The 12,311-nt window shown below is 43.7% G+C and overlaps 1 protein-coding gene across 6 annotated transcripts in view; it reads left to right on the top strand.

Annotated features, from left to right (window-relative positions):
* The window catches only part of LOC118361435 (membrane-associated guanylate kinase, WW and PDZ domain-containing protein 1-like), a 125,687-nt gene extending 116,549 nt beyond the window's left edge, over positions 1-9,138 (top strand). For 5 of the 6 annotated variants that reach the window (XM_052517162.1, XM_052517158.1, XM_052517159.1 and 2 more), the window contains exons 18-22: positions 81-168; positions 315-378; positions 997-1,140; positions 1,299-1,437; positions 3,573-9,138. In XM_052517162.1, the coding sequence (XP_052373122.1) occupies positions 81-168; positions 315-378; positions 997-1,140; positions 1,299-1,437; positions 3,573-4,708 (1,571 nt within the window). In that variant the 3' untranslated portion in view covers positions 4,709-9,138. Of the gene's footprint in view, positions 1-80; positions 169-314; positions 379-996; positions 1,141-1,298; positions 1,438-2,637; positions 2,730-3,572 lie in introns of all 6 variants that reach the window. The other variant, XM_052517163.1, reaches the window with a different exon arrangement.
* The last annotated feature ends 3,173 nt before the right edge of the window (positions 9,139-12,311 follow it).

Raw genomic sequence — 12,311 nt, forward strand, 5'->3', positions numbered from 1 at the left:
CCATCTTACCAAAATCCATGTATTACTCATAGATTAGAGGTTATGACCTCTACCCACAATCCTCTACTGTATTTCCACAGAGTCCTCCAACGCGTCTCTGTTGACCAACGCTGAGAAGATTGCCACCATCACCACCACGCACACACCCCAAACTGCCACGGAGCCTCGGTTAGTTTCCATGAAGATCTCAATCAATAAACAGGCTTTTGATTAAATCAAATGTATAATATGATCAATTGCATGAAAGATAAATTCTATATGAATATTATTTATTTTCATATCTGTGTGTTCATATGAATGATTACATTTTCCAGGAACAACTCAAAGTCGAAACAGGCTCCTCCTCCACCTCCTCCAACACAAGCTCAGCCCTCACAGGTACTGTAAAGACAGACATGTTCTATCAGTCTGTTTCAATCAATCACCAAAGAAGGAAGCAATCAGTAATTCATTACTTCACAAGAACACACAGTGCAGCTTCAATCTGAGATAAATATTTTCATTCAAAGCATCAAAGCAATCAATCAATGAATCAGATAATCAATAAAAGAGGACGGAAGAGTGACAGTACCACAGCCAAACTTTTGATGAGTGCAGTAAGCCTGTGTCCAGCCATTGCAGTGCCCTTTCTTCGTGCTCTGCACAGGCAGCAATACTTATTCATTGGTTCCAGGGTATTGTACCTCCTGTTCATTTTGTGTGGTCCTTTGTAGCTCTGTTGGTAGAGCATGGTGCTTGTAACGACGGGGTTGTGGTTTCAATTCCTGGGACCACCCATATGTAAAAATGTATGCACGCATGACTGTAAGTTACTTTGGATAAAAGTGTCTGCTAAATGGCTTATATTATTATGTGAGTTTTTGCTGGATGTGACTTGATTAGTCCTGAATTTAGTACTCACTTCATGACACCCCTGTTGGCCCATGAGTTGTGGGTATTTGCACATTTGCTCTGTAAATATGTACTTTTCTTTCTTTCTGTCTCTCACTCTCTCAGGATGCAGAGTTCTACTCTGTGGATCTGGAGCGGGACAGTAAAGGCTTTGGGTTCAGCCTGAGAGGAGGACGGGAGTACAACATGGACCTATATGTGTTGAGGCTGGCTGAGGACGGGGCGGCTGGCAGGAATGGCAAGATGAGGGTATGCTCCATGAAAAAATCATATCATCAATTGGAGGCCTGTCACTCTGTTGTACTTGGATTCTAATATTTCTGTCAAATAGACAGTTCAGCTCGCCTGGGATCAATTATCTGGTTGTCTCAATAAATCTCCTCCCTCCTCTCTCTCTGCACACAAAGGTGGGAGATGAGATCCTGGAGATCAACGGCGAGAGCACAAAGAACATGAAGCACGCACGGGCCATCGAGCTGATCAAGAATGGTGGCCGGAGGGCACACCTGGTCCTCAAGAGGGGCGATGGATCTGTACCTGAATATGGTGTGTGGAGATGTGATGTGATACAGGTTCCCTCCATACTATGACTAACACTACTTATTCTGACTACTAACTAACACTAAAGGCCCCACACACAGGACAGACACTGTAGTCTGCAGTTTCTTGTTGCTGTGAGCAAATCAAATCCAATTTTATTTGTCACACGCGCCGAATACAACATTACCGTGAAACGCTTATTTTACAAGCCCTTAACCAACAATGCAGTTCAAGAAATTGAGTTAAGAAAATATTTAATAAATAAACTAAAGAAAAATAAATGTAATCAAAAAGTAACACATGATATTTACATAATAATAATGAGGCTATATATAAGGGGTACCGGTACCGAGTCAATGTGTGGGGGTACAGGTTAGTTGAGGTCATTTGTAAAGTGACAATGCATATATGTAAATAGTTTGGGTGGCCATTTGATTAATTGTTCAGCTTGGGGGTAGAAACTGTTAAAGGAGCCTTTTGGTCCTAGACTTGGTGCTCCGGTATCGCTTGACATGCGGTAGGAGAGAGAACAGTCTATGACTTGGGTGACTGGAGTCTTTGACAGTTCTTTGGGCCTTCCTCAGACACTGCCTAGTATATAGTTCCTGGATGTCAGGAAGCTTGGCCCCAGTGATGTACTGGGCCATACACATTACCCTCTGTAGTGCCTTACGGTCAGATGCAGAGCAGTTGCCAGACCAGTTAGTGATGCAACCGGTCGGGATGCTCTCGATGGTGCAGCTGTAGAACTTTTTCAGGATCTGGGGACCCATGCCTCTTCTGAGGGGGAAAAGGTGTGGTTGTGCCCTCTTCACAACTGTCTTGGTAGGTTTGGACCAGGATAGTTCACTGGTGACGTGGATACCAAGGACAATGAAACTCACAACCTTCATAGTATGTAATGTTCCTCTTCCTGTATAAATCAAGTCTTGTTATTGTCCAAATACTGTATGTTCTGCTCACTCCTAATCTGGGATTGTTTCTCCTTATTTCCGCCGAGAAAGTCAAAGGATCCCACTCAGCCATCAATTTCATAGGTTTTCCTTTTCTGTGCCTGACAGAAAAACTTGTCAACTGAACCAACTACATTTATTTTTCTTTTCTCTATTGAGGATCTAAGCCCTCTGTTGTCTCTATTTTTGTTTATTTTTTTGCTGTCTCTTTCCTCCCCACTTCTTTTCTCTGGGTTCTTCCTCCTCCCTCCAGCGATGATGGCTCCTCATCTCGCTGTTGCTACTATGAGAAATGACAAGATGGGAGAGCCCTGTTTCTACCTAATGGGCCAAAATCAGACCACGGTTTGTAGCCAAGTCTGTTCCAACCCACCCTCCTAACTGTTTACCCTCCACCCCAACATCTCTCACCTACTTAACCCATCTCCCCCTACCATTTCCTCCTCTCCCACTACCTGCACCTCCCTGGGTATGTGTTTGGTTCTGTGTGGCCTGGCTCACTCCTCAACCTGCACTGTGCTTTCATGACCCATGTGAACCCATTCACACTGAATGCACTGCTTCTCCTCCTCCCGCCTCTGGAAGGATTCATGTCACTGCTCGCCTCCTGCTGCTACCATAACAACCACTAATTGGGCAGACTCATGGGCAGAATAGTCTCCAGTTTTTTGTTTTCTCCTCTCTCAGAGGCTCTTTGTTTTTCTGCAGTTCCCATTCCCAAACGATGATAATCGACTTTTTAAATTATTTTTATTTTAACGTCATAGCTGCTTGTTGTGTCATTGATAACACCAACCCTCCACTTGCAATGTTTTGCACTTACATGTAGCAACCCAATGCTCCCATTGAAAATATACTGTAGCAATTGTTTACTTTGATGTAATTTAGTTTGAGGATCAAAGTAAGTCATTTGTGTACAAATTTGAATATTTAATACCACCCTTTTTCCCCAGTATATTTATTGTCCCAATTTGCAAACAAGTCACTGTTTATGGAAGTGCATGGCAGTACATGGTTTCCATAAAAATATCTGTATTGACTAAATACCAATATCTGTATTGCTTGTATCTGTATTGATACAATTAATTTGTGAGAATTGTCTTAGCTACCAAGCTTATATTATTTAGTTAGTTTAAACTCCATCCAGTCTGAGAATGTCTCTCATGTTCTTCCTTGGTTTTCATACAGACTCCAGCCATGACGGGCACTCTCCCACACCCGGGGCACAAAACTCTCCGGAAGTGACAACCCTGCCACCAAACAGCCGATATCACACCTCATCGGAGTCAAGTTATCCACAAGACCTTCACAAACCATCACGCCACAAGGATGCTGCGCAGGGCCGAGACAGGGACAGGATGGAGCACCAGGGCCGGCACTTTAACCCCCACCACCATCACACCTGGAACAACAATCACAGCCATACCACCCCCAGCCAACACTACCCTGAAAACAGCGGCGGCAACAATAAGAAGAGCCGGGGACGCAAAGTCAACAAGTCAGAGTCAGAGAGCGGCATCTCAAAACTATTAAAGACTCTGCGTAAGGACAGCTCTAGGAAGAAGGCTGCAGCTGCAGCGGCAGCTACAGAACGAGAGCGGGAGCTCTCCGCTAGTAGCAGTACTCTAGACCCGAGGTACAGTCGACCACGCCGCAGCTCCCTCGACCGTTCGCCCACCCGTAAACATAAAGCCTCCCCTGACCGACGGCGGTCCAAGTCCATGGATCGCAGGGTCGAGCGAGCACACCGAGACCGCACACCCGAAAAGGAGAACGAGGACGGAGGTTTCCTCAGTCATGCGGCTACTCCTGAACAACCACTCTATGACCGCAGGCTCCTGAGGGAACCACAGACCCCGGGCCGAGCCTACTTAGAGGCCACCACCGCAGAGCGCCTGAACAAAAGGGCTTCCTCCCTGTCTCTTTCCAGGGGGTGGACTCCTGACAGAGGCAGTCTGAAGAACGGCAACCTCCTGAGGGACTCGCCGGTTGAGACGAGGGAGGAGAGGTATGGGATGAACGGAACGCCAGTGAGACGGTACAGATCAGAGAGAGATTCGTCTCCAGACAGCAGCTATAGCAGGGAGGAGCTGAACTACTGCAGTACACTGAAGAACAATGCCTCCACTCACAACCACACAGGCTACAACGCAGCAGGACACTGCAACAACGCAGCAGGACACAACAACACAGCAGGACACAACAATACAGCAGGACACAACAACGCAGCAGGACACAACAACGGAGGAGGTCGCGCCCAGAACCAGTTCCCCGTGCCTATGAGAAGGCTTTACAAAGAGAGCCCCAAGGACCTCAGCATCTGAGTGGACAGAGCCTGGACCCTGGCCTCTCACCCCTCAACTTGTGTAGGCCACAGTACATACACTGGACTTGGACTTCTGAGGAGATTTACTTCCAATCGCCTGGTTGATTGATTCATTGATTTGACTACATGTGAGCCGGGACAGAGATTCATACCACAGCAGGAGTACAATCTTTTTTTTGTTCGTACTGTATGTTTTGCTTCTGTTCACATTATTTTGAGCATTACGGCAGTTGTTAATACTGTAGTGAAGGTATGTGTATGTGCCTATCACATCACAAATGGCGATTTAGCTTTTTTGGGCATCTCTGTTTGGAACCTCAGAGGGAACACATACAGTCGCTGGTGAAAGTCTACACACCGCTTGCATAGTCTTCACATTTTGCTGCCTCGAAATGTAATCAAAACATTTATTAAATTAGATTGGTAGAACAATTATCTACAAAACCTACTCCACATTTTCAAAGTGAAAGAAAAATTATAGAACACCCCCCTCCAAAAAATTGTTATTGATTCCATGACTCTTAGCGCAACGTATATCCATTGTTTTTGTCAAAATTGCTCAAGCTCAGTAAATGTGGTTGGGAATCATTGATGGCCAGCAATATTTCAGGCTTGTTTCGGATTTTCAAGCAAATTTAAGTCATCATTGAGACTGGAAAACTCACACTTTTACACCTCTTCGAAAGCCCTCCTAGCGGGTCTTTGGTATTAAAATGTGTGTAAATGTCCCGTGTGTAAATGTCCCGCTGACAAATAAAACTCTGTCCCAGGGTTAGGTTTTCAGAAAACTACGGCAGGTTTTTACCTGGGCTTTTTTTATCCTGACAAACTCCCCTGCCCCTGCCAGCCTACCCATAACATGATGCTGCCACCACAATAATCGAAAATACAGAGAGTTTTCCTCTGTGTTGCATTAGATTTGATTCAAATCAGCAGTTTTTTATTTAGTCCAAAAAGTATTTGCTGTTTTGTCTTGCAGTATTATTTAACAGCCTTGTTGCAAACATAATTGATGATTTGGTGTGGATTTTTTTGTTGTTGAAAGTCATGTGTCATCTGATACACAACCCAACCAAGCCGCACTGCTTCTTAACACAGCGCGCATCCAACCCGGAAGCCAGCCGCACCAATGTGTCAGAGGAAACACTGTGCACCTGGCAACCTTGGTTAGCATGCACTGCATCCAGCCCGCCACAGGAGTCACTGGTGCACGATGAGACAAGGATATCCCTACAGGCCAAGCCCTCCCTAACCCGGACGACACTATGCCAATTGTGCATTGCCCCACGGACCTCCCGGTCGCAGCCGGTTATGACAGAGCCTGGGCGCGTACCCAGAGTCTCTGATGGCACAGCTAGCGCTGCAGTACAGCACCCTTTAACCACTGCGCCACCTGGGAGGCTTGATGTGGATGTTTTAACACAGGTTTCCTTCTTTTCACTTCATCATACAGGCCACTAATGTGGAGTGAATGCAATGTTGGTGATCCTCTGTATTTTCAAGTATTGTGGTGGCAGCATCATGTAATGGGTATTCTTGTCACTGACAGGAAATGGGGTTGTCAGGATCCCAAAAAATATATGAAAGGAGCAAACCACAAGTCAAAAGTCTGAGAAAAGTCAGCCGTAGTCTTCTGAAAACCTAGAGGTAATTAGTGCTAGACACACCAGAATGGCTTTTCAGGAGGTGTTGAGTGATCCAGTCTTAGTCAAGACTTAAATATTCTTTCATATCACAGACAAAGTTTGAATATTGCTTTCCACCTATGATTTCCCACCCAAATTTACTGAGCTTGAGCAAAAACAATGGAGCTATGTTACCCTAAGAGTTGGTAAAATCTTATTCAAAATTATTCAGTTTTTATGTTCTATAATATTTCTTTCACTTAATAATTCTTGTGACTCTCAAACCCGGATCCGGGAGCGTAATCATTGCCTCAAACTAATTAGCATAACGCAGCGGACATAAATCTTCCTAGAAAATCTTCCTATTCATGAAAATCACAAATGAAATATATTGAGACACAGCTTAGCCTTTTGTTAAATCACACTGTCATCTCAGATTTTCAAAATATGCTTTACAGCCAACGCTAGACAAGAATTTGTGTAAGTTTATCATGGCATAATGCAATGCTAGGCTCTGCTGCCAGCAGGCAACATTTTCACGAAAATAAGAAAAGCAATCAAATTAAATCATTTACCTTTGAAGAACTTCGGATGTTTTCACTCAGGAGACTCCCAGTTAGATAGCAAATGTTCCTTTTCTCCAAAAAGATTATTTTTGTAGGCGAAATAGCTCCCGTTTGTTCTTCACGTTTGGCTGAGAAATCGACCGGAATTATTTTCCAAATTAGCTCCATAATATCGACAGAAACATGGCAAACGTTGTTTAGAATCAATCCTCAAGGTGTTTTTCACATATCTATTCGATAATATATCCGTCGGGACAATTGGTTTCTCATAAGAAGCGATTGGAAAAATGGCAAGATTTTCTGTGGGAGCCATCATGTGACCACTTGCTCAATGTGGTCCCTTATGGCTATTCTTCAACATAAATGTGTAAAAAGACGTCACAATGCTGTAGACACCTTGGGAAATACGTAGAAAGCGTAAGCTCATTCGTAGCCCATTGACAGCCATATAAGGAGTCATTGGCGTGAAGTGGTTTAAAAAAATGCGGCACTTCCTGATTGGATTTTTATCTGGGTTTCACCCGTAACATCAGTTCTGTTGCACTCACAGACAATATCTTTGCAGTTTTGGAAACGTCAGAGTGTTTTCTATCCAAAGCTGTCAATTATATGCATAGTCGAGTATCTTGATGTGACAAAATATCCCGTTTAAAACAAGGAACGTTTTTTATCCAAAAATTAAAATACTGCCCCCTAGTCGCAAAAGGTTATTAAAAAATGTTTAGTAGGTTGTGTAGATCTATAGAAAAGAAAATCCAATGTAATCCCTTTTTAGATACAAATGTTGTTAGCAAAATGTGACGACTGCCAGAGGTATGTAGACTTTCACTAGCGACTGTATGTGTTCCCTCTGAGGTTTCAAACATGCTCCTTACTGTGGTAACTGGTACTTCATGGTGGGCTTGTTTTTAATATGTTTTTTTTGTGTCATTTTCCACCTCAGAATTGCTTTATAAAGCAAACTATAGCACAAGATGTTGGTGGTAGTGACATTTTATGGACAAGTGGAATGGACACTTGTTATGGACATACCTAAGTGAATATCATACAAGAGTAAAGGCAAACTCACATTTTTATAACCAATAGTAATTTTAGAAATAATATATTTTAAATCAAACTTTTTGCATTTGTCCTGCTATTTATTTTAAATTGGCACATACCACAACGAAGCTTGGTTAAAGCTTAAAGGACCAAGTTATATGCCCCATAACCTGAAAATAAGAATCTTTGTTATCCCTGCTGGATTTGCTGTAGAATCGCCAAAGAGGGAAACTAACATACATCTCCTCTTCTCTCAGTCAGAGGTGTCTGAGTAGACTGCCTGTGGTGGAAATAAACAAAGTTTTGTATTCCTATTCAGAGGAAAGTAGAAGCAACATGTTAACTGACTGGAGCCTTGTAACATGAAGCCTGTTTCACAGTTATAAGCAACATGGAGAGGTTGACTAAGAGAGGTCAAATGGTTTGAATGTAACCACAGTCCTAGAATGAATTGATCCTATATACCGATGTAGACGTGAGGAAAGCTAAACCACCACATCTGATTGGCTTGAAGATTCAATAGAAAATATTGATCAACGGCCCACTGATCCCATACAGGTGAAATGGAAGTAATTCCTCTCTTCCTCTCCCTGTCCAAGGAAATGAGGTGATGATGTAATCATGTAAGGTAAGTTGTTGTGATGGTAATATATGGAAAGTTCCGGTACAGAAGTATCTGCCATGCTGAGCCATGCTTTCACACCACTGGAGTATGACTGCAGCTTTAACCTTGTTTTTCTGTATATTTTATGTTTTATGTTTCACAAAACATCTCAACTGATATAGGAAAAACTACAACCAATGCATTCTTTTATCACTGTTTTTTCCATGGTACTGTAAAAAAAATTGCAAAGAAGAGCAAAAAAAAAGTCATTTAAAGAAGAATATAACCTGCCGGCCACCGCCTGCACAGAATCTATGTAACTAATAGGAACCTGTCAAGGAATAAATTGCTGCCTTTTTCTTGTACAAAAGAGAAATTTATGAGAAACCTCTGCAGTGAGGAATGTGATATTGTGTTTATATTTCTGAAATGGACCTGATGATTCATGGGAAATATGTTAATGTACTCTGAATCAGGTATGTAAAGACATTCTAAAAATGGACGACTGTATTTGTTCAATTAGAAACTGTTTGTTGGTTTGAATATCTCTTGATGGTTAGCCTGCCTTTGTATTATAAAGCACTTGTATGCAGTCTGTGTCCTTTAAGCATTATTTCTTGCAATGTGCTTCAGACATAATGCTATATCTGTGTTGATAAAAACAGTACATGCATATGGGCCAATCTTTTTTATAAAACACTATGCATATATAAATACTACATTGTTCATAGCTTTATTTGGCCCATGAAGCTATACATAACATTAGTTTAAGTACAAGTAAATGTGGACTTATCCAGTAAAGCTTATTTCCTTGAGAGGGATCACAATGTATATGTAGCTATCAAAAGAAGTCTGTGAATGCTATTTTTATTATCAAATAAAGTTTTCCATACAAATTCAAAATATTTTTTTTCTACAGTGGCTTGCAATTATATTTCCAGGGAATTCCTATTGACATGATCTACATTTTAGATTCCCCTTGGAGTGCAGCATTTACAGATTGATTTATGATTCACCAAGGTACCTCAGTATATGTAAACGCAATGCTTTAGTAACAGAATATCTGCAAAAAAATACATAAAGTCTTGTAAGAGGTGCGTAATTGGCTGCAGGGTAGTCAGGCGCAGGAGAGCAGACATACTGTAGGTAACAACCAGAGCAGTTTATTTAGGCAAAACAAACTGCACCCAGAAACAACAAAATACGTGTTTAAATAACCCGTCGCAAACCAGTTAGAAATGCACATACACTTTACAACAAACAATTCCACACACCGACATGGGGGGGACAGAGGGTTATTTACACGTCACGTAATGAGGGAATTTTTATTTTTTTATTTCACCTTTATTTAACCAGGTAGGCTAGTTGAGAACAAGTTCTCATTTACAACTGCGACCTGGCCAAGATAAAGCATAGCAGTGTGAACAGACAGCAACACATGGAGTAAACAATAAACAAGTCAATAACACAGTTGAATTTTTATATATATATATATATATATATTTTAAAGAGTCTATATACATTGTGTGCAAAAGGCATGAGGAGGTAGGCGAATAATTACAATTTAGCAGATTAACACTGAAGTGATAAATGATCAGATGGTCATGTGCAGGTAGAGATACTGGTGTGCAAAAGAGCAGAAAAGTAAATGAATAAAAACAGTATGGGGATGAGGTAGGTAAATTGGGTGGGATATTTACCGATGGACTATGTACAGATGCAGAGATCGGTTAGCTGCTCAGATAGCAGACATTTAAAGTTGGTGAGGGAGATAAAAGTCTCCAACTTCAACGATTTTTGCAATTCGTTCCAGTCACAGGCAGCAGAGAACTGGAAGGAAAGGCGGCCAAATGAGGTGTTGGCTTTAGGGATGATCAGTGAGATACACCTGCTGGAGCGCGTGCTACGGGTGGGTGTTGCCATCGTGACCAGTGAAGTGAGATAAGGCGGAGCTTTACCTAGCATGGACTTGTAGATGACCTGGAGCCAGTGGGTCTGGCGACGAATATGTAGTGAGGGCCAGCCGACTAGAGCATACAGGTCGCAGTGGTGGGAGGTATAAGGTGCTTTAGTAACCAAGCGGATGGCACTATGATCTATCCCCTCCTCTCTTCTCCAGACCATTTCCGGAGACCTTCTCCCTTACCTCACCTCGCTCATCAACTCATCCCTGACCGCTGGCTACGTCCCTTCCGTCTTCAAGAGAGCGAGAGTTGCACCCCTTCTGAAAAAACCTACACTCGATCCCTCCGATGTCAACAACTACAGACCAGTATCCCTTCTTTCTTTTCTCTCCAAAACTCTTGAACGTGCCGTCCTTGGCCAGCTCTCCCGCTATCTCTCTCAGAATGACCTTCTTGATCCAAATCAGTCAGGTTTCAAGACTAGTCATTCAACTGAGACTGCTCTTCTCTGTATCACGGAGGCGCTCCGCACTGCTAAAGCTAACTCTCTCTCTCCTCTGCTCTCATCCTTCTAGACCTATCGGCTGCCTTCGATACTGTGAACCATCAGATCCTCCTCTCCACCCTCTCCGAGTTGGGCATCTCCGGCGCGGCCCACGCTTGGATTGCGTCCTACCTGACAGGTCGCTCCTACCAGGTGGCGTGGCGAGAATCTGTCTCCTCACCACGCGCTCTCACCACTAGTGTCCCCCAGGGCTCTGTTCTAGGCCCTCTCCTATTCTCGCTATACACCAAGTCACTTGGCTCTGTCATAACCTCACATGGTCTCTCCTATCATTGCTATGCAGACGACACACAATTAATCTTCTCCTTTCCCCCTTCTGATGACCAGGTGGCGAATCGCATCTCTGCATGTCTGGCAGACATATCAGTGTGGATGTCGGATCACCACCTCAAGCTGAACCTCGGCAAGACGGAGCTGCTCTTCCTCCCGGGAAGGACTGCCCGTTCCATGATCTCACCATCACGGTTGACAACTCCATTGTGTCCTCCTCCCAGAGCGCTAAGAACCTTGGCGTGATCCTGGACAACACCCTGTCGTTCTCAACTAACATCAAGGCGGTGGCCCGTTCCTGTAGGTTCATGCTCTACAACATCCGCAGAGTACGACCCTGCCTCACACAGGAAGCGGCGCAGGTCCTAATCCAGGCACTTGTCATCTCCCGTCTGGATTACTGCAACTCGCTGTTGGCTGGGCTCCCTGCCTGTGCCATTAAACCCCTACAACTCATCCAGAACGCCGCAGCCCGTCTGGTGTTCAACCTTCCCAAGTTCTCTCACGTCACCCCGCTCCTCCGCTCTCTACACTGGCTTCCAGTTGAAGCTCGCATCCGCTACAAGACCATGGTGCTTGCCTACGGAGCTGTGAGGGGAACGGCACCTCAGTACCTCCAGGCTCTGATCAGGCCCTACACCCAAACAAGGGCACTGCGTTCATCCACCTCTGGCCTGCTCGCCTCCCTACCACTGAGGAAGTACAGTTCCCGCTCAGCCCAGTCAAAACTGTTCGCTGCTCTGGCTCCCCAATGGTGGAACAAACTCCCTCACGACGCCAGGACAGCGGAGTCAATCACCACCTTCCGGAGACACCTGAAACCCCACCTCTTTAAGGAATATCTAGGATAGGATAAAGTAATCCTTCCCACCCCCCTTAAAAGATTTAGATGCACTATTGTAAAGTGGCTGTTCCACTGGATGTCATAAGGTGAATGCACCAATTTGTAAGTCGCTCTGGATAAGAGCGTCTGCTAAATGACTTAAATGTAAATGTAAATGATAAACTGCATCCAGTTTGCTGAGT

Source organism: Oncorhynchus keta, unplaced genomic scaffold, assembly GCF_023373465.1.
Source record: "Oncorhynchus keta strain PuntledgeMale-10-30-2019 unplaced genomic scaffold, Oket_V2 Un_scaffold_584_pilon_pilon, whole genome shotgun sequence".
NCBI lineage: Eukaryota > Metazoa > Chordata > Actinopteri > Salmoniformes > Salmonidae > Oncorhynchus > Oncorhynchus keta.